The 24597-nt window shown below is 36.7% G+C and overlaps 1 protein-coding gene across 1 annotated transcript in view; it reads left to right on the forward strand.

Annotated features, from left to right (window-relative positions):
* Positions 1-24597, forward strand: part of LOC149774740 (arf-GAP with SH3 domain, ANK repeat and PH domain-containing protein 1-like) — a 204935-nt gene that overhangs the window by 26872 nt on the left and 153466 nt on the right. The window contains exon 3 of the mRNA XM_089944763.1: positions 22539-22619. Coding sequence (XP_089800889.1) covers positions 22539-22619 — 81 coding nt within the window. The remainder of the gene's footprint in view (positions 1-22538; positions 22620-24597) is intronic.

Consider the following 24597-nt stretch of genomic DNA (forward strand, 5'->3'; position numbering starts at 1 on the left):
GTGCTGTATGACAGGGACATTTTGACTGTGTGAACGATGAGAGTGCTGTATGACAGGGACATTTTGACTGTGTGAATGAGAAGAGTGCTGTATGACAGGGACATTTTGACTGTGAATGATACTACTAGATGACAGGGATATCTTGACTGTGTGAATGATGAGAGTACTGTATGACAGGGACATCTTGACTGTGTGAGTGATGAGGCTACTGTATGACAGGGACATTTTGACTGTCTGTGAATGATGAGGTTACTGTATGACAGGAACATTTTGACTGAATGATGCTACTACATGACAGGGACAGCTTGACTGTGTGAATGATGAGTCTGCTAGGTGACAGGGACATCTTATCTGTGTGATTGATGAGAGTGCTGTATGACAGGGACATTTTGGCTGTGTGTGAACGATGAGAGTGCTGTATGACAGGGACATCTTGACTGTGTGTGAATGATGAGGCTGCTAGATGACAGGGACATCTTATCTGTGTGAATGATGAGAGTGCTGTATGACAGGGACATTTTGGCTGTGTGTGAACGATGAGAGTGCTGTATGACAGGGACATTTTGACTGTGTGTGAATGATGAGAGTGCTGTATGGCAGACATTTTGACTGTGTGTGAACAATGAGAGTGCTGTATGACAGGGACATTTTGACTGTGTGAATGAGGAGAGTGCTGTATGACTGACATTTTGACTGTGTGTGAATGATGAGAGTGCTGTATGAAAGTGACATTTTGACTGTGTCTGAACGACGAGAGTGCTGTATGACAGGGACATTTTGACTGTGTGTGAACGATGAGAGTGCTGTATGACAGGGACATTTTGACTGTGTGAATGAGGAGAGTGCTGTATGACAGGGACATTTTGACTGTGTGAATGAGGAGAGTGCTGTATGACAGTGACATTTTGACTGTGTGAATGATGCTACTAGATGACAGGGATATCTTGACTGTGTGAATGATGAGAGTACTGTATGACAGGGACATCTTGACTGTGTGTGAGTGATGAGGCTACTGTATGACAGGGACATTTTGACTGTCTGTGAATGATGAGGTTACTGTATGACAGGAACATTTTGACTGAATGATGCTACTACATGACAGGGACAGCTTGACTGTGTGAATGATGAGTCTGCTAGGTGACAGGGTCATCTTGATTTTGTGTGAACGATGAGTCTGCTAGATGACAGGGACATTTTGACTTTGTGTGAATGATGAGGCTGCTAGATGACAGAGATCTTGACTGTGTGAATGAAGAGTGTGCTAGATGATGAACATCTTGACTGTGTGTGAATGATGAGGCTGTTAGATGACAGGGTATCTTGACTGTGTGAATGATGAGGCTGCTTGGTGACAGGAATAGCTTGACTGTGTGTGAATGATAAGGCTGCTGATGACATGAACATTTTGACAGTGTGAATGATGAGAGTGCTGTATGACAGGGACATTTTGACTGTGTGAACGATGAGAGTGCTGTATGACAGGGACATTTTGACTGTGTGTGAATGATGAGAGTGCTGTATGACAGGGACATTTTGACTGTGTGTGAATGATGAGAGTGCTGTATGACAGGGACGTTTTGACTGTGTGTGAATGAGGAGAGTGCTGTATGACAGGGACATTTTGACTGTGTGAATGAGGAGAGTGCTGTATGACAGGGACATTTTGACTGTGTGTATGAGGAGAGTGCTGTATGACAGACATTTTGACTGTGTGAATGAGGAGAGTGCTGTATGACAGGGACATTTTGACTGTGTGAACGATGAGAGTGCTGTATGACAGGGACATTTTGACTGTGTGAATGAGAAGAGTGCTGTATGACAGGGACATTTTGACTGTGAATGATACTACTAGATGACAGGGATATCTTGACTGTGTGAATGATGAGAGTACTGTATGACAGGGACATCTTGACTGTGTGAGTGATGAGGCTACTGTATGACAGGGACATTTTGACTGTCTGTGAATGATGAGGTTACTGTATGACAGGAACATTTTGACTGAATGATGCTACTACATGACAGGGACAGCTTGACTGTGTGAATGATGAGTCTGCTAGGTGACAGGGACATCTTATCTGTGTGATTGATGAGAGTGCTGTATGACAGGGACATTTTGGCTGTGTGTGAACGATGAGAGTGCTGTATGACAGGGACATCTTGACTGTGTGTGAATGATGAGGCTGCTAGATGACAGGGACATCTTATCTGTGTGAATGATGAGAGTGCTGTATGACAGGGACATTTTGGCTGTGTGTGAACGATGAGAGTGCTGTATGACAGGGACATTTTGACTGTGTGTGAATGATGAGAGTGCTGTATGGCAGACATTTTGACTGTGTGTGAACAATGAGAGTGCTGTATGACAGGGACATTTTGACTGTGTGAATGAGGAGAGTGCTGTATGACTGACATTTTGACTGTGTGTGAATGATGAGAGTGCTGTATGAAAGTGACATTTTGACTGTGTCTGAACGACGAGAGTGCTGTATGACAGGGACATTTTGACTGTGTGTGAACGATGAGAGTGCTGTATGACAGGGACATTTTGACTGTGTGAATGAGGAGAGTGCTGTATGACAGGGACATTTTGACTGTGTGAATGAGGAGAGTGCTGTATGACAGTGACATTTTGACTGTGTGAATGATGCTACTAGATGACAGGGATATCTTGACTGTGTGAATGATGAGAGTACTGTATGACAGGGACATCTTGACTGTGTGTGAGTGATGAGGCTACTGTATGACAGGGACATTTTGACTGTCTGTGAATGATGAGGTTACTGTATGACAGGAACATTTTGACTGAATGATGCTACTACATGACAGGGACAGCTTGACTGTGTGAATGATGAGTCTGCTAGGTGACAGGGTCATCTTGATTTTGTGTGAACGATGAGTCTGCTAGATGACAGGGACATTTTGACTTTGTGTGAATGATGAGGCTGCTAGATGACAGAGATCTTGACTGTGTGAATGAAGAGTGTGCTAGATGATGAACATCTTGACTGTGTGTGAATGATGAGGCTGTTAGATGACAGGGTATCTTGACTGTGTGAATGATGAGGCTGCTTGGTGACAGGAATAGCTTGACTGTGTGTGAATGATAAGGCTGCTGATGACATGAACATTTTGACAGTGTGAATGATGAGAGTGCTGTATGACAGGGACATTTTGACTGTGTGAACGATGAGAGTGCTGTATGACAGGGACATTTTGACTGTGTGTGAATGATGAGAGTGCTGTATGACAGGGACATTTTGACTGTGTGTGAACGATGAGAGTGCTGTATGACAGGGACATTTTGACTGTGAATGAGGAGAGTGCTGTATGACAGGGACATTTTGACTGTGTGTGAACGATGAGAGTGCTGTATGACAGGGACATTTTGACTGTGTGAATGAGGAGAGTGCTGTATGACAGTGACATTTTGACTGTGTGTGAATGATACTACTAGATGACAGGGATATCTTGACTGTGAATGATGAGAGTACTGTATGACAGGGACATCTTGACTGTGTGTGAATGATGAGGCTACTGTATGACAGGGACATTTTGACTGTGTGTGAATGATGAGGCTACTATATGACAGGGACATCTTGACTGAGTGATGAGGCTACTATATGACGGACATCTTGACTGTGTGTGAATGATGAGGCTACTATATGACAGGGACATCTTGACTGAGTGATGAGGCTACTATATGACAGGGACATCTTGACTGTGTGTGAATGATGAGGCTACCATATGACATGGACATCTTGACTGTGTGAATGATGAGGCTACTATATGACAGTGACATCTTGACTGAGTGATGAGGCTACTATATGATGGACATCTTGACTGTGTGTGAATGATGAGGCTACTATATGACAGGGACATCTTGACTGAGTGATGAGGCTACTATATGACAGGGACATCTTGACTGTGTGTGAATGATGAGGCTACCATATGACAGGGACATCTTGACTGTGTGAATGATGAGGCTACTATATGACAGGGACATCTTGACTGTGTGTGAATGATGAGGCTACTATACGACAGGGACATCTTGACTGTAAATGATGAGGGTACTATATGACAGGGACATCTTGACTGTGTGAATGATGAGGCTACTATATGACAGGGACATCTTGACTGTGTGTGAATGATGAGGCTACTATATGACAGGGACATCTTGACTGTGTGTGAGTGATGAGGGTACTCGATGGATAAAGCTTTTAAATCAGGGAATACTTAAACTTTTACGAATCAAAAAGGTTTCTAATGTTAAGTGTAACTGATTATAGTAAGTTGTACAGTAGTGGTTGGATTTCCTATTTTATGAGACAGAGAGAGAAACTTTTACTAAAATTATTAATGATTTAGAAATGCTTTTGAACCAGTTCATCTCATTTTTCTGTTCGATGAATAGTATGCAATGAGAAAATGAACAGGAAAAGAAAAAAATTGAAAGATTAATTTTATCTGATGCAGAAGTGTACTGGTTGAGATAAATATACCATTATATAATTGATACACAATATGTAATACAACATAATGGGTTGAGATAAATATACCATTATATCATTGATACACAATATGTAATACAACATAATGGGTACATGATTATCCTGGTCCAAGTAACTTTTGAGATTTTGTACAGCTGGGTTGCTTAATGCTTCTGTTACAATGGCAGGAATTCATTTTGATAACAACATTGGAGCCAAATTGTCAAGTTTCATTTTTCACATTGTTGATAGAAGTTGTCGAATTATATATTTGTAAGTAGTTCAGAACAAGACCATTGTTCATATTAAGCAGCTGGTTTGAGCTCTGATTAATAATCTTTGGTTAGATGATCCGACTAATGCAGAGAATGGAATGAACTGATAAATGCAAAACCTTGATAACTGAATAGCTCACAAGGCTTGTGTTCTATCACTGATTTCTCTTTTACGAGAATCAAAACAATGGCATAGCCTGTGGTTATGCAATATGATTTACCAGAGTATATTTTATGTTATCACGGCAAAGAAATTAAATCTGCAGAAAAATTGATGTGGGCTTTTAGGTTATCATTTAACACATGGAATATTAACACATAGCAAAGACAACAAATGATACTGATTGCTTTCTTTGTGATTGGTTATTTGTTTGCATAAAAGCATTTATCTTCAAAAATGAACATGTGAACCTACCATGCAGTACCTCTGGTCACCAGGGTTCGAGTCTCGGGTTCCGCCAATGTGGGTATGTGAGAAAACTTGCCAGTGGCTTCTTGTGGGTTGGTGGTTCTTTCTGGGGTTTTCCTGTGTTCTTTCTCCACCATTTATAATGGCCGCCATGTATAGCCTATCTTGTGTTGAAAATGGCGTTAACTTTAAGCCCTACAATAAGAAGAACATCAACATTTGCCACAGTAACTGCAGCTGGAAAGCAACATACCACATACAGAAACATGCCAAACACTATTCAAAGAAATTGGTTGACATTTGTTTTGTTAAAATAACTAAAGTTGTACCACTGTCACTTTTTGCCAATTATTAAAATTGTTGATACCAATTACATATATATAGATCAATTATTTCATTATTGTTTGTTTGATAACAATGACTGAATCAGAAACATAAACCTATATGTGAAATGCAAGCATGTATTTTGCTGTGAGTGATAACAAAGTTGTTTATAAGGCAAGTGAATTTGAACTTCTGTACAAAAACAAACAGAACACAGATAAGAGGTACATCGCTATTTATAGAAAACAATGATCACACACACATAAAACTTTAAAACTAACTGATAAAACTTATGGTTTGCCAATTCAAGATATAAATGAATCAAAATATATTAAGTTATTAGTTTTTTAGCTTACATTCAGTGATGCAGGTCGACATTACTGTATTTCAATAAATGACTAACAAATGTAATAACAATAGTCCAATAATAAATAAAATGAATAATACGCATGCTTTAACAAAGATTTTAATTTTTTTGTACAAATCATCAAGGAATGGCTAAATTTGTAATTTATGTGTAATGTTGATGCACAAGTAATTAAATAAATAAATAATAAAATAGGCAAGGAATATTCAGATTTGGTGACGTCATAAAAATGCACCCATTAGCACATTAACCCCTGTATATTTTTGTCATTTTCGCCTGAAATTTTAGTAGGAAACACATTTTGAAAGCTATTTCTGAATACATACTAATTCATCAACTTCCAGGTGATCTTCAATAACATAATGCCTAGTTGTCTTAGAAACATAGTTTATCATTTTCTATTGGGTTTGCGCAATAGCAGAAGGGTAAAAGTTGGATTATATTTTGGGGTATTTTTTTGCTTAACGGACCAATTATTTTTGTATCGAGACCACTCTTTATTCCAAAGGCCCATATTACCCTACTTTTTGCAAAGGTTCATCTGTCTGTCTGTAGATCATACCTTAGATATGAGAACAAAAAGTCTAAAATCTGGACACAGAATCAGATTTCGACCACAGAAGGTTTTTCCCTTTGTAATATGTAGTGCAACTTGAAATTCCAGATTATTTGGTATCATTGTAAAGCTACATCTGTCTACGTTTCTATAATGCCACCCACTTTAGTTTATCTTAGATGACCTTGATGCTTCAGAGCTCAGCAGTAGGCTACTACCTCCTGCCACCATGTAAACTTGTCACCAGGGGTTAATGTATTAAGACGGTACAGACAGATTCAACACAAGCCACATAAAACAAATCCCAGAGACTCAACGTTAATGGTCCAGTGGCATTTGTTTAAGTTTCAGTTTTTCTTTTTCTTTTTTTTTTTGGGGGGGGTTCCTTCTGCTTGTCAGCTGATGCAACTATGGTGCATTTTGCTCTAAGCCATTTTTTTGATCTGGTCGCAAGTAATTCTTTGCAGAATAGGTGATGTTTGAATTGTGGATCCAAGATGGTGTCCAAGACAATCCTCTTGTTGCCGGCAATGACAGCAAAGTATGTGTACAGTGACATTTACATATCATGGTGCCTTGTCTGAAACCATGACTTGCTTCATGCCCTCGAGCCAGCAACATTATGATGGATACTGATGTCTGGCAATCACTTACTTCCTTGGTAATGTCTGCGAATAGGCCTAATGACCACAATATTGTTAATCAAGACCCACTGTTGGGCGGTTAGACTAGGTAGGTCATACTGAGTAGATTAAACCCCCAAGACTTGCTTTTGTTCATATAACGAAACCAACATATTGTATGCAGAATTTCAACGTGTTTGTATATCCTGGACGAGTTTCTTATGGCAGCACCAAATTTTCCAGCTGCTCTTCAAGCTGCTGTTGTGCCAGGATGGAGTGCCAAAACTTGCTGACTATGGAGCTTGACATTGCCAAGACATCTTTGACAGCTTGTTGCAACAGAATGACATCACTGACAACAAGCTGCAGTGTGTGTGCAAAACAGCTGATGCTGTCGAGTTCAGCCAGATGCATTGCTTTAACCATGTTTGTACCTCTGTCACGCAGAAGAACATGGATATGAGTTTTGGGAATCTTCTATTCTTCGCATAATTTGTCAAGTTTGCTCGCCAGATATTCACCTGTGTGTGATTCATTGCTGCTAAAATCACGTGCTTCAACTAAAAGTCTTCCATCAGCCATAAGACTCAACAAGGCATAACCGATGGACAGGTCTGACCATGTATCAGAGGTCAAATTAAGGTCAGATTGGGCAGAAAATAAATCACACACCTTGCTTTGTATCTCCTTATGCATGCAGGTATCAGAGATGTGGAAAAGTACTTTCGACTTGGAATTTTATAGCCCGGTCCTGCCTTGGCCATCAGATATTGAAATCCAATGTCTTCAACAATGAAAAATGGCTGCACATCTGCTGCATGAAGTCTGCAACAGCTTTGTGCCAACTAATAGCTCTTGGGTTGTCAGATGCAATTGGCTGCTTCCGGTCCAGCATGGCATAAATAGTCGGAGTACGAGGAGTTACTGCAGCTGCTGAGGTTAACTGCGCAGCATCCTCTTCTTTTTTATCTGCCAGACACAGGCCGTGTTCGACGATGTGCTTGCAGTGCAAGTGTTGGACAAGATTTGATATGGTATAGTTTTTAGAATCCTTTCCACCTCTGGAAATGCATGCTTTGCAAAGTGTGCAATTTACTTTGGATTCGTTGACTGCATTTACTTTGTAGTAATTCCAGACTAAACTTGAGTGTTTCGAGTTCAACGTTATGGTTAAGCTTGGTAATATGTATAATAATAATAATAATAATGCTTTATTTATAGAGGGTGACTCATTAGTCAAGGACTATTCTCCCTTGAGGCCCTCTTAAGGAGAGTATAACAATGCACATTATATGAAGATGGCAATAATTACTGTTTATTTTAACATGTTTAGTGTTAAAATACTAAATTCCATTATCTGTTAGAAACACATATATGCTCACGATATCTTTTCTTAAATACTCTAATATTTTCAGCAGATTTTACATGTAGTGGAAGCTTATTCCACAGAACTGTACCAGAGTATTGAAAACTCTTTTTAAATTGCTCTGTTGTTGGTTTTGGTATTAGAAGGTTTCCATGTGATATTGATCTCAACTGGTATTGTGCTGAAAAAGGCCTGAATAAGTCTTGAAGATACTCTGGTGCAGTTCCATGTAGACATTTATATAAAAGAACTGCCTTGTGAAAATCTATCCTGTCATATATTGTGAACCATTTGAGTTCTGTAAATAATGCTTTTGAGGGATGATCAACAGATGCATCTAAAATTACACGTGCTGCTCGTTTCTGAAGTTTATAAATCCTGTCAAGCTCAGATTTGGCACAGTTTCCCCATACATTAGAACAATAATCCATTGTTTAATAGTGTACAATTGCTAGTCAATGTTAATAATCCAATCGATTTAGCGCTCTTAAAATAATGTTTTAAAGTAAGTTACTACGAAGTTGTTCACGTGGCTGGATGGATGCATGAACCACACTGTGAGTCGCGCGCTGAAGCAGCTCAGCAGCTGGGGTAACATCACTGGCGCTGACCTGCCAATATCAGTGCTATGTAATATTTGTCAGCATTCAGCTGACTCAGCGTGCGACTGCTATTTGTTGATTAGCAGCATTGAATGACTGGCTAAAGAACAGATTAACTATATTAAGTTATAGTTTCATAGTAGTTGGAAATTTCGCTAGCTATCTAATCTGCCTAGCTATCTGCTAATGTGTATGCTGGAAGTTCAACAGCCACATGAGGCCTCATTGGCTGGTTGGCTGCTGTGATTGGGATGAGTGCATGAATGCTATTGATAGTTTGTTGTGTGCAGACAATCAGTGGTAGTTTACAGCAAGTGTGTTAAAAAGTATTTACTGTTAGGAATATATTTGTCTTTCAAATAACCCCCAAATCAAATGTTTATTCCTTAATTTCCACTATTTAATTCTGATTTAAAATTCAAGCCACGTGAAGATGAATGTTATGACCGAAATTATATTTTGGATTTTTTCTTCATCGTCACCGATTATTTCTGCCAATACTGATTATACCGATTGTTCTAATAATTGGCCCAATTATGAATATGGGCGATTAATCAGTACAGCTTAAAAAAACAACAAATGTTTGACAGTCATACAAAGGAAGCAGCATACCTTAATATCTGCTCCGCATAGCAGTCTTTGTGTCTGTGCATACATACATTATCTACACCCTGCATTATCCTTAATGTTCAAGTTCTTTTTGTACATGTAAGACAAAAAGAGGGTCTTCCATTAAAGCAAGATTTAATGTTCAGCATTCCACATTATTTCTTTTAAATATTATGTAATCATAAGTTGGACAGGATGGTTTTAATGACATGTTTAGCACTTTGTTTGGCTATAGCATACCAATGAAATCGGAGCTAAGTGCATTTCCTTAGTTGTTATTATACTATGGTTTTTTGTAACTCTGTTACATGTTTTTTATTTAATTTGTGTATTTTTTATTCATGTTTGTAAATTGTGCAGAAAGATTGTCTTTAGCTAGAGAACTGCTCCAGTGGCCTAAGTGGTCATTGTGTCTGTCTCAGATGTGGGAGGTTGTGAGTGTGATCCCCGGCCAAGTCATAGCAGATTCTTATAAAAATGGTACTAACAGCTGCCTCGCTCAGCGCAGAGCATTAATAGGTTAGTGTTAGAATTGGTCGGCCTGGTGTCAGGATAATGTGACTGGGTGGGATATCATGCTACATGTCGGCAGCATGATGCCCCGTGTTAGACATCAACATAAACTGCCTGACTGCAGACATCATAGCGATATGACTGAAAAATTGTTAAAGCTCCGTTAAAAATCCAAATCACAACAAAACTATATGGTGGTATACTCTGGATCCAGTGGACAGTATTACAGTGTGGGGGTACTGTATTATGTACATCATTATAAGGCCATCTCATTATATGGTGGTATACTTTTGGATCCAGTTGACAGTATTATAATGAGGGAATGCCATATCATGTACTTCATTATATGGCCATCTCACTATATGTTGGTATAGTCTGGATCCAGTGGACAGTATTAGAATATATGGGTACTGTATCATCACTATAAACTGCCACACTGCAGACATCATAGCGATATGCCTGTAAAATTGTTAAAGCTATGTTAAAAATCCAAATCTCACATACACACACTAATAATAATCTTAATAATAAGACTAAATGATGACTGGGTTAACATCTCCTTTGCTGTTTACATTGTTCTACAAGAATTAAGTAACTTCCAATTGGTTGGGCTAGGTCACATTAGCAGGCAATTTCAAGATAAATTTGGTTGTAAGAGCTGTCATGTGGGGTATTTTGTGAAATATTGTTGTAATAGAAGGAGTATTTAACCTTTTACCTCATGCAAGCATCATTGGATGCCTCTACTCCATTCCCATGGAAGCGCCTTTTGATGCCTCTACTTCATTCAAATGGAAGCGCCTTTGACGCCTGCTGTAAACACCAGCCATTTTGAGCCGGTTTTCATAGCACCACCTTCGGGGGAAACCCCCTGTTACTTAGATACTACATTCATTTCTGTGAATGACAATTACGTCAGATCATGTGGTCACTGTTTATGCACTGGTTGATATCTGCTATTTAAAGTATCTGGGTCATAATCTCCACTCTCAATGGCAGTCACAGATTTCATTCAGTACTTGCGAAGTTTTCAAGATTAGAATCACAACTGTGAAAGATTCAATAACTTAGGTAAAGGCTCTCATATTGATGTAGGCAGCAATTAGTTTTTATAAATTATCAAATTCAGATGACTTAATGATGTAGACACAGACAAAAAACTTGTAAATTTTGAGTATGAGAAATGGTAGCTACGGTTGGTCACGTGGCCTCACTGACATGACGGTGAACAAGTTCTCTCAAGATTTTAAAGCACATAACAAAAGTTTACATGAAAAATAATTACACAGCTATAACAATCAGACTTTACTCTTAAATTTTTCCACATATAATAGACTTGTACCAAAAATGTAAAATGGTTAAAATTGCTGTTAAACATAACATACACTACATTGCTTAACAGTTCACACGTAGGCCTATGCTTATAGAGTCAAATATGTAACAGGTGTTCTATTTATAGCACGCTCCACTTTATAACTATGCTCTGTGAGGTAAAGGGTTAAGGAGTGAACTGAGCAATCATATTTATTCCTATTTTGAAGTCATTCTTGTTTGTTGTATTCCTGTTGTAAGTTCGTAAACACATTTTATTTTGTACATAGATGTTATTTGAGATGACAAACAGTTGTCTGGACTGTTCAGTGGAAATGGAAAGTGCTCATTATCTGAACTATAATATTATTCTGGAACTATTGTGAATAATTAAATCATTTGTTGACAATGACATTTTGACAACGTCATGATACTTGGCAGACCATAGCATTTCCGGTTTTGAAATTTATATGTAACTTTTCAGTCATCTGAACTTTTCATTCATCTGAACTTTTTATAGAACTTTATTGGGATTATTTTTCATTCTGTTCACAATACTGTAAGTTTCTCTCATATTTTCATTTATAGCTTTGATAACTAAATTTTTTGTTAAGTTTGGTTTTGCTTTTTTCTGTTACTTAGTTTATTACCATAGAGTCATAGCACTTGTACACAAAAAGGCAGCCAGTCTGTTCTGGCCAGGCTTGGTACTGAACCCTTGTCACATAGGTTGTAAGTCAGGTACTCCATCAGCTGAGCTAGCGCTGCATGTGTTTATGATTATGTGCATCCATTATTTATGATGCAAATTCCTGTATGTAAAATAAAGGCTGTATATCTACAAAGCCCCCTATGATGATAACAAGTACCTGTACATTGTACAGAACCATTATTTATTTTTAGGAGGGTTTTAAAGACAGAATGGTTAATTGTGGATGGAAATTCATCCATACTTTACTGAAATGTCTACATTTGTTACAAGAAATGGGAGAAAACCCACCCCACCTACCCCATCCCATCTTTATCTGCTACTGTATTCATTCAAATATATAGGCACAGTACTGTATATGCACCAAGTTTGGGACTTGCTTGTATAACTTTACCCACCCATCCACCCCAGGAAAACAAAAGAGGTGGATACTGTAGGGTTTGGGGTTTGGGTCTGGTCTGCAGGATAGATATAACAAAATAAGGAAGTACAGTAATTTGTTAGTTTGTTGAAGTTAGCAAGGAAGTAATGGTAGAAACAGGAAACATACTTTAAATAATAGGAAGTTCTATCTACTATCAGAAATTAATAAAGTCAGTGCTATCAGTGACAAATGACTCATGTGATCATCTTAAAATGAACGATTGCAGGAAGGCAGATAAGCACATCCTGGATGCAGCTGAAGGTGCTTAGTTTTCCTCCAGTTTGCATTGCGAAGGGAGTGTTAATGCTGATATATAGTTTAAACAAACAGCTCTCATTGTGTGAATAGGTCAGTAATACTGGATTTACTAACTGGAATTTTATGTCACTTGAAATAAGTGCATTTTGAAAACTTTTTTGAATTGCAGAAGATCTCTCTTTGCTTGAAATAGATAAAGAACAAGAACATAGTAAACGGAGCAATTTGCAAGATTGAAACCCTGACAGCTACCTTTGTGCATGCCTGTTTATAAAGGACACTTATTAAACAAGGTCACTACTGTGGTCTCCACATATCCTGTGTTGGCAGAAATGGGTCTTTGTCCCCCCCCCCCCCGCTGATTACTTCAAACAAACTGCATAGACAAAGATCTGCCCACATATAAGTAGATATGGATCTGTGTTGTACTTACTATATATTTTTTCAAAATAAAATATAACTGTATTTAACCAGATCTGCCCCACACATAATGTGCAAGTACATATGGATCTCTGCTGTATGTTCAACTAATTATTTATAACAAACTGCATGGAACCAGATCTGCCTACATATAATCTGCAAGCAGAGATGGGAATATGTTGTACTGTTAACTGATTACCTTGTTAAAACAAAACTGTATGGAACCAGATCTGCTCATGTTTTATGCTGTGGTATTACTGGTTTATGTTGTGTTTTTTGTTTGTTCTTCTGACTAGACATTACAAATTGCATAGACCCAGATCTGTTCATGTATTATGCTTTGGCATTGCTTGTTTTTATTGTTTTTGCTTTCTTCTGCTAACTAGTCCTTACAAATAGCCTAGACCTGTTCATGTATTATGCTGTGGCATTACTGGTTCTATTGTTTTTTCTTCTTCTGACTAGTCCTTACAAATAGCCCAGATCTGTTCATGTATTATGCTATGACATTATTGGTTCTGTTGTTTTTTCTTCTTCTGACTAGTCCTTACAAATAGCCCAGATCTGTTCATGTATTATACTATGGCATTACTGGTTCTATTGTTTTTTCTTCTTCTGACTAGTCCTTACAGTTTGCATAGATCCAGATCTGCCTAAGCAGAACAGGCAAGCAGCTCAGTGTTGTCTGTTGTATTTTTAAAAAACTGATTACTCCTCGCAAAATACATAGACTCGTATCGGCTCACTGATTTTATGATGGCAGACCTTTGTTCATGTTTTTTTTTCTTCTGCTGATTAGTCCAGACAAAGTGTATAGAACAGGATCTGTCCATGCATTATGTGATGGCAGATCTGGGTCCATGTTTTTACTGTTTAGTCCAAAATGACTGCTTAGACCCTGATCTGCCCACACATGCAGAAGATGTGGGGCTATGTGGGTTTTTCCTGCTGATTAGTCATTAGAAAGTGGATAGACCCAGATATGTGCATGCATGATGGCAGATCTGGGTCCATGTTGTGTTACTGTTTGGTCTACCAGACTTCATTGTCTTGTTTCTGTCTTCACATAATGTTCCAGCAGATGTGGGTCTATTTTGCTTTTTTTGCTTAGTCATCATAAACTACACAGGCTCAGATCTGCCCATGGATTATATGAAGACAGATCTGTGTCAGTGCTGTTTGCGGTTGAGTCTCAATTATGTGAGAATGTAAGGTAAGTATTTGTCCTGGATGTAAAGGAATATATAGCGTGCTTGTTCTTCTCCATTTTGAAGATTGCTTCCATTTAGCTCAATCTGTCTTATATTATTGCATGTCACTTTGCATAGTCAAAACATTTTATGGATGTTTTGATCTTGAATATGCCTATTTAGTGGTAGCAAAGGTAGGTCACAATGATCAACTTTCATATGGCCAGCTCTTGCATCATTTTCTCAACACTGTTGACTGAAAACCTTTTGTGTGCATCAATCTTGTCACTGCTAGCAAAAAGTAGGTTACTTTTCACAGTTCACTGGATACATTAAGATTTTAGGTCAGGCTTAAGTTTTGTAAATTTGGTGCTGTAGTGCTATTGCACTTTGTAAGTGCTTTTTATGAGTAATAATCACAGCTGCATAATATGCCACATCCACCTATTTTTATTACTGTAGAAACCACTATGTCTTTTGGATCATGGAGTGATGAAGCAAGTTAACCAGAGCAAAATGGTCATGTGATATACTTAGCACAGAAAATTATACCCTGCTGCAGAATGGTAGTTTTATGTCATCATTTTTTTCTGAAAGATCTTATTTGCATACATTCAAACATGAGCTCTTTTTTTTCTAAGGGACTTTTAAATGGTAAAATTTAACTGGAGCTGTGTTTAAATTAGTTTCAAGGCTTCAAAACATTTGCTCAATTTATACTGAAGAGTGAGGTATGGATGTAAGGACAAGTGTTTTCCACTTGTATTGGAGAGTGGGTATAAGGACAAATTTCATCTTTCTAGATAAGGAGGGAAGACTTGTTGTTATATGAGTACATGATACCATTAGGAAGAGTAGAAGTTTAAAGTCTAAGTCCTTAGTATATTGGATATAACAGTCCAATCTTAGTCATTAATGTATTGGATATAACAGTCCAATCTTAGTCCTTAGTGTATTGAATATAACAGTCCAATCTTAGTCCTCAAGATATTGAAAACAGTCTTAGTCTTTGGTATATTGAATATAACAGTCCAGTCTTAGTCCTTAGTGTATTGAATATAACAGTCCAATCTTAGTCCTCAATATATTGAAAATAAGTCCAGTCTTAGTCTTTGGTATATTGAATATAACAGTCCAATCTTAGTCCTTAGTATATTGAATATAACAGTCCAATCTTAGTTTTTAGTGTATTGAATATAACATTCCAATCTTTGTCCTCAATATATTGAAAATAAGTCTAGTCTTAGTCTTTGGTGTATTGAATATAACAGTCCAATCAGTGTTTAGTGTATTGAATATAACATTCCAATCTTAGTCCTCAGTATATTGAAAATAAGTCCAGTCTTAGTCTTTGGTATAATGAATATAACAGTGCAATTTTAACCCTTAACTCCTAGAGGTTTTTGTCGTTTTCGCCTAAAATTCAAGTAGGAAACACATTTTGAAAGCTATTTCTGAAATAATCCTAAGAATGCCACTTCCAGGTGATTTTCCAATAACATAATGCCTAGTTAGAAACATCGTTTTTCATTGGCTGTTTGGCTTGTACATGATGAGAAGGGTAAAAGTTTGAGTTATTTTCTTTGGGGGGGGGGGTATTTTTTTGCTTAACAAACCCATTTTATTCATATCAAGACCACTCTTTATTCCAAATGCCCATCTTGTCCTACTTTTTGCAAAGGTTCATTTGTCTTTTTGCATTTCACCAGTCTGCCTTAGATCTGAGACTAAAAAGTCTACAATCTGGACACAAAATTGGATTCCAATAATGGGCAAATTTTGGGTGGAAAAAAATCAGGTCCAAAAATAGAGGTTTTTCCCTCTGTATTTTGTAGTGCAGCTAGAACTTCCAGATTATTTGACATCATTGTCGAGCTACGGCTGTTTACCTTTCTATAATACCACCCATTTTCGTATATCATACATGACCTTGATGCTACAGAGCTCGGCAGTAGGTTACTACCTCCTGCCACGTAAACCCGTCACCAGGGGTTAATGTGCAAAATATAACAGTCCTATAATCCTCAGTATATTGAATAAACAGTCCAATCTTAGTCTTTAGTATATTCAGTATAACAGTCCAAACTTAGTCCCTAGTATATTGAATATAACAGTCCAAACTTAGTCCCTAGTATATTCAATATAACAGTCCAATCTTAGACCTTAGTTTATTGAATATAACAGTCCAAACTTAGTCCACAGTATATTGAATATATCAGTCCAATCTTTTATATAAATGTCTACATGGAACTGCACCAGAGTATCTTCAAGACTTATTCAGGCCTTTTTCAGCACAATACCAGTTGAGATCAATATCACATGGAAACCTTCTAATACCAAAACCAAGAACAGAGCAATTTAAAAAGAGTTTTCAATACTCTGGTACAGTTCTGTGGAATAAGCTTCCACTACATGTAAAATCTGCTGAAAATATTAGAGTATTTAAGAAAAGATATCATGAGCATGTATGTGTTTCTAACAGATAATGGAATTTAGTATTTTAACACTAAACATGTTAAAATAAACAGTAATTATTGCCATCTTCATATAATGTGCATTGTTATACTCTCCTTAAGAGGGCCTCAAGGGAGAATAGTCCTTGACTAATGAGTCACCCTCTATAAATAAAGCATTATTATTATTATTATTATTAGTTTTTAGTATATTGAACATAACAGTACAATCTTAGTCCTCAGTATATTGAATATAATTGTACAACCTTAGTCCTTAGTATATTAAATATAACAGTCTTGAAAGACCACCTGTCTTAAGGGACCATGATGGTCTTTTCAGACAGGGTCTCTAATGTGTCTAAAATCAATGAGGAATAGTTGGGGACATAAACATACTGAGAGACTGACTATATAAAAAATCAGTGAGGAACACTGGGGACATAAACATACTGAGACATTTACTATTATACAAAATCAATGAGGAATTACTGGGGACATAAATGTACTGAGAGATTGACTATATACAAATCAATGAGGAATTACTGGGGACATAAACATACTGAGAGACTGACTATATACAAAATCAATGAGGAATTACTGGGGACATAAACATACTGAGAGATTGAATATATACAGATCAATGAGGAATTACTGAGGACATGAACATACTGAGAGATTGTCTATATACAAAATCAATGAGGAATTACAGGGGACATAAACGTACTGAGAGATCGACTATATACAAAATCAATGAGGAATTACAGGGGACATAAACATACTGAGAGATCGACTATATACAAAATCAATGAGGAATTACTGGGGACATAAACATGCTGAGAGATTGACTATATACAAATCAATGAGGAATTACTGAGGACATGAACATACTGAGAGATTGACTATATACAAATCAATGAGGAATTACTGAGGACATGAACATACTGAGAGATTGACTATATACAAAATCAGCGAGGAATTACTGGGGACATAAACATACTGAGAGATTGACTATATACAAGAGAAATTGACTATATACAAATCAATGAGGAATTACTGGGGACATAAACATACTGAGAGATTGACTATATACAAATCAATGAGGAATTACTGGGGACATGAACATACTGAGAGATTGACTATATACAAATCAATGAGGAATTACTGGGGACATGAACATACTGATAGATTGACTGTATACAAAATCAATGAGGAATTGCTGGGGACATAAACATACTGAGATATTGACTATCTTCATTGATGATGAGTATGTACTAGAGAACAGCTTTGTATAGGTCATTAGGTCACATACATATAACTTCCTAGGGCAGATTTCTATGTTTTATTTGGTAATAAAATAGAGTAGGTAATTCTTGTTTTACATTGAAATTCTTGTATCTCTGTTCCTGTACCATTTGTTCCTGATGGTTTGTGGTAGGAGATACACAATCATGTAGTTTCTTCCATTTTAGTTATACTTCCACATATCATTCATATTGACTGTCCATTTGAGATAGTGAGCTGCAGTGTCTCAGTGGATAAATGCCAGACTTAGGACTGAAAGGCTGTGGGTTTGAATCCTATCATTGGACCAGCCTAGATCAGCTTGTCACTTCACTCCAGTTTGCCCTGGCACTAAATAACCTACTTGTATTTCTCTTTTGTAAAGAAACAAACCAAACCCTCTGAATAGTTTTATTTATGAGTCAACTTTTTTTTAAAAGTTCATCACATTCTAAAGCTGACAAACTTTGTGGCATTAGTTCATTTGTAATAGGTACCAACTCTGTTTCAGTTTTAGCATGCTAATTTTCTGAAACAGGTGTCCCAGGTGGTTTGCCTTCACAGATCACCTTTGTCCATGTGGGTTAGAGTCTCAAATCAGCCAGTGTGGGTGCGTGAGAAATCTGCTAGTAGCTTTCCATGGGTCATTGGTTCTTACTGGGATTTCCTGCATTCTTCCTCCACCAATTATACAGGCCACCATGTTTAGCCTATGTTGTGCTGAGAAATGGTATTAAACCAAACCCCCCAAAACCCAACACTATACTAAAATTTGGGTGGCACTTTAACTTGGTGTTTTGTTTATAGTTTGAAATAGATACATGCCTTTGCTTTTAGTTGTGTTTTCAGTATCAAATGGGTACATGCTTTAGCTTGGTCATGCTTACACAGTGCAAAATGGTTATTACAGTAGCTTGTGGTTTTGATTACACAGTTTAAAATGGGTAATGCTTTAGTGTGGGATTTTATTCAGATGGTTTGAAAGGCATACATCATTTAGCTTGGCATTGTGCTTACACAGTTTAAATTGGGTCATGCTTTAGTGTGGGATTTTATTCAGATGGATTGAAAGGTGTACATTATTTAGCTTGGCATTGTGTTTTCACAGTTTAAAATGGGTAATGCTTTAGTGTGGGATTTTATTCAGATGGTTTGAAAGGCATACATCATTTAGCTTGGCATTGTGCTTACACAGTTTAAATTGGGTCATGCTTTAGTGTGGGATTTTATTCAGATGGTTTGAAAGGTGTACATTATTTAGCTTGGCATTGTGTTTACACAGCTTAAATTGGGTCATGCTTTAGTGTAGTATTTTATTCAGATGGATTGAAAGGTGTACATTATTTAGCTTGGCATTGTGTTTACACAGTTTAAATTGTGTCATGCTTTAGTGTGGGATTTTATTCAGATGGATTGAAAGGTGTACATTATTTAGCTTGGCATTGTGTTTTCACAGTTTAAATTGGGTCATGCTTTAGTATGGGATTTTATTCAGATGGTTTGAAAGGTGTACATTATTTAGCTTGGCATTGTGTTTACACAGTTTAAATTGGGTCATGCTTTAGTGGGGGATTTTATTCAGATGGATTGAAAGGTGTACATTATTTAGCTTGGCATTGTGTTTACACAGTTTAAATTGGGTCATGCTTTAGTGTGGGATTTTATTCAGATGGATTGAAAGGTGTACATTATTTAGCTTGGCATTGTGTTTGCACAGTTTAAAATGGGTAATGCTTTAGTGTGGGATTTTATTCAGATGGTTTGAAAGGTGTACATCATTTAGCTTGGCATTGTGCTTACACAGTTTAAATTGGGTCATGCTTTAGTGTGGGATTTTATTCAGATGGTTTGAAAGGTGTACATTATTTAGCTTGGCATTGTGTTTACACAGCTTAAATTGGGTCATGCTTTAGTGTGGGATTTTATTCAGATGGATTGAAAGGCATACATTATTTAGTTTGGCATTGTGTTTAAACAGTTTAAAATAGTTAACGCTTTAGCTTGGAGTATCGCATACATGCTTTAAAGATGGTACACAATTTAGCTTGGCATTGTGTTTAAACAGTTTAAAATAGTTAATGCTTTAGCTTGGGGTATTGCATACATGCTTTAAAGATGGTACACAATTTAGCTTGGCATTGTGTTTAAACAGTTTAAAATAGTTAATGGTTTAGCTTGGGGTATTGCATACATGCTTTAAAGATGGTACACAATTTAGCTTGGCATTGTGTTTAAACAGTTTAAAATAGTTAATGCTTTAGCTTGGGGTATTGCATACATGCTTTAAAGATGGTACACAATTTAGCTTGGCATTGTGTTTAAACAGTTTAAAATAGTTAATGGTTTAGCTTGGGGTATTGCATACATGCTTTAAAGATGGTACACAATTTAGCTTGGCATTTTGTTTAAACAGTTTAAAATAGTTAATGGTTTAGCTTGGGGTATTGCATACATGCTTTAAAGATGGTACACAATTTATCTTGGGGTTTTGTTTATACAGATTAAAATGGATAGTGCTTTAGCTTGGGTTTCTGCTTTCATGCTTTAAGAGGGATACATGATTTAAACTTGAGGTTGTGTTTGGACATTTTAAAATGGATAGTGCTTTAGCTTGGGGTTTTGTTTGCATAGTTTAAAATGGGTAACATTTTAGCTTGGGGTTTGCTAACACAGTTCATTGGTGGTGCTCTAGCTTGGGGCTTTGTTGACAGTTTAAAATGGGTATATACTTTAGCTTGGGGTTTTGTTGACAGTTTAAAATGGGTATATACTTTAGCTTGGGGCTTTGCTGACAGTTTAAAATGGGTATATACTTTAGCTTGGGGCTTTGCTGACAGTTTAAATAAAGATCCAAGAGGGTTCATATAATGACTAGATAAAGGTACAAGAGGGTATTCAATGACTAGATAAAGATACAAGAGGATTCATATAATGACTAGATAAAGATACAAGAGGGTATTTGGTGACTAGATAAAGATACCAGAGGGTTCATAGAATGACTAGATAAAGATACAAGAGGGTATTCAATGACTAGATAAAGATACAAGAGGGTTCATAGAATGACTAGTTCTTAAGAATATTCCTCTTCAAATTTTCCTAAAAATATCATAAATTATTTGTGCTATAAGTGAAGTAGATTTACATTTATGGACTTGGTGTAGAATATAATATCATGATGTACTCTGTCACTTTACATGACTGATGTAGAACTGACCAATTTCTCGAGCCAAAAAGGTCCAATCTCTTCATGTATATTGAATTTTGTGTAAAACCAAAGTTTTTGTTTTGACATTAAGCTGATGTGTTTGTGTTAGTACTTTGTATTTGTAGGACATTTTATGTTACTTGGATGAAAAATGATTTAAATTATGGTTTCTTCAATTAGAATGTAATTTTAGTGACAATAATCTAGGTGTTAGAGCATGAAACCAATTTATTCCAACTAGCCGTGAGTGATAGTATTGGACAGAGATCCATACCTAATGCTTGTGAGTGATAGTATTGGGCAGAGATCCACACCTAATGCCTCTGAGTGATAGTATTGGACAGAGATCCATACATAATGCCTGTGAGTGATAGTATTGGACAGAGATCCATATGTAATATCTATGAGTGATATTATTGGACAGAGATCCATACCTAATGTTTGTGAGTGATAGTATTGGGCAGAGATCCATACCTAATGCCGGTGAGTGATAGTTTACGACAGAGATTCAAGCCTAATGCATGTGGGTGGTAGTATTGGACAGGGATCCGTACCTAATGCTTGTGAGTGATAGTATTGGACAGAGATCCATACCTAATGCCTGTGAGTGATAGTATTGGACAGAGATCCATACCTAATGCCTGTGAGTGATAGTATTGGACAGAGATACATGCCTAATGCATGTGGGTGGTAGTATTGGACAGGGATCCATACCTAATGCCTGTGAGTGATAGTATTGGACAGAGATCCATGCCTAATGCATGTGGGTGGTAGTATTGGACAGGGATCCATACCTAATGCCTGTGATAGTATTGGACAGAGATCCATACCTAATGCCTGTGAGTGATAGTATTGGACAGGGATCCATACCTAATGCCTGTGAGTGATAGTATTGGACAGAGATCCATACATAATGCCTGTGAGTGATAGTATTGGACAGAGATCCATACGTAATGCCTGTGAGTGATAGTATTGGACAGAGATCAATATGTATTGACCATCTTTAAATCTTTATTGGCTCTCAGGTTTGTAATGATAAATCTGTTTGCTCTAATTTAGTGAACTCTTGCCATGTTCTGGAAGATATACTACTGTCTTTAATCCATATTTTTGCCTCTTGTCATTAATTGCTTATCGGTTTTATTTTTGACACCAGGACATGTTGAGAATGAGAAGGACATAGCTGAGAACTTGGATCGCATTGGTAAAGGGTCCAGCAATGAAGAAACAGAAATAAGTAAGTTTCTTATATATATATATCACAATGTGTTATTCTTAAGCCCATATTAGCCAAAATCAAGATATGGTCAATTTTCAAAGTCTATGGAGACATCAACCGTTTTTAAATAGTTTGGTTAAAGATTTTGTTTTGCATGTAATTTCTAAACTGTTTGATTTATTTTTGTATCATAACGGGGATGAATCTTTATCAAACTAAGACAATTCACTCTATGAAATGCTGGCTTGCACCATTTGCTTTTGGAGTCAAATTTCATTGATAGAGAAAATTGGCACAGTGGTTTGATTGAAGATTTTTCATTTGCTTATATTTTCTAAACCCCTTTGATAGATTTTCTTCTTACTTGAGATTAATAATTATGAATCAAAGACAATTCATTTGATGATATGATGGCTTGCCTTTTTGGGGTCAAGATCACAGTCATAGAAAATGTGCATGTGAGGCTTTAATTGAAGTTCTTCATTTTCTAAATTCATTGATGAATTTTCTTCATATTTGGGTTGAATGACTTCATTTTCTAAATGCCATGATGGATTTTCTTGACCCTTCGGTTGAATCAATATGGAACTAAGACATTTTATTCTGTAACATACTTACTGGCCCATTGCGGTCATTGTCACTTTCATAGAAATGTAGGATTTTGCTAGAACTTCTTTTGTTTGATTATATTTTCTGTTATAAATTTTATTATACTTGCTATTATTAATATTACTATTAGGTTTTGTTTACATGTTTGTTTTTCTTAGCTCTACTGGTCATAAACCAGAAAAGCTTACTGAATGATGACCAGTTTTATCTCCAGTGTCATTTCGTCAATTAGCACAAGTTTGTTATCACTACTTTTCCCAAACTACTTGAAGGATTGCCATGAAACTTGAAATGCTGTTTTCACCAGAAGACTTCTTATGGTGTCAAGTTGGGTCATATCACAGTCTTGTTAGTGCTACTTCTCCACACTGGATGGTCATATTGACATGGTTTTCACCAAAATACTTATTAAGTTTGATATTTGTCCAAATGAATATGGTGCCAGTCTTAAATTTGATAGTTTGTCCAAATGAATATGGTGCCAGTCTTAAGTTTGATAGTTTGTCCAAATGAATATGGTGCCAGTCTTAAGTTTGATAGTTTGTCCAAATGAATATGGTACCAGTCTTAAGTTTGATAGATGTCCAAATGAATATAGTGCCAGTCTTATGTTTGATAGTTTGTCCAAATGAATATGATGCCAGTCTTAAATCCATTTCAGCAGCCATGATGGCAGACTCGCCTAATTTCCATAATAAAGAATGTAAATATGATGAAAATGTTCTTGTGAAATATTTTAATCACAGATTTCTTAAAAGTTTTGCACAATGTTTATTTATGTTTACATTAGATGTGTGTGTGTATTTGAATGTGGGATGTATTTTTAAAGAACAAAAATACAGTCAAACCTGTCAGTGTTGGCCATCCATGGAAAAGGACAAAACTCCATTGTACACAGGTGACATCTGTACACTTGTTCTTTTTTAAAATTGGTTTTTGAACAAAGAGTCAAATCTGTCATTAGTGTCCAGTTGTGGGGAAAAAGCAAAACTGGTTCTTGTATACTGGTGACCTCTATATGCAAATATACACAGGTCAAAAGATAGTCAGCTTATGTGAGAAACCTGTGATGAATCGGAAATCATAAGAAGCTGTATATGGCTATTCATTGTGATTGTGAACCAAAATTTTGCCTGTCTTTATAGACAAGTTTTAAATATTAAATGATCCCTGACCCAATGAAAAGGGATGTAACTCATACCTCTTCTTAAAAACAAACTTTTCTCCAGAAATAGATTTAATTCACAGAAATTAAATGAAAACATCAAACTGTATCTGTAATGCTGGCACAGAAGGTGACTTCCATTTCTGCTGTGATAATACATCTACTTTTCCCATCATCCAGCAAATAAATTGCTTCAACTCTCTGCTTGAATGATAAAATCTG

Source organism: Sinohyriopsis cumingii, unplaced genomic scaffold, assembly GCF_028554795.1.
Source record: "Sinohyriopsis cumingii isolate HCF-2022 unplaced genomic scaffold, ASM2855479v2 utg000160l, whole genome shotgun sequence".
NCBI classification, from domain to species: Eukaryota; Metazoa; Mollusca; class Bivalvia; order Unionida; family Unionidae; genus Sinohyriopsis; species Sinohyriopsis cumingii.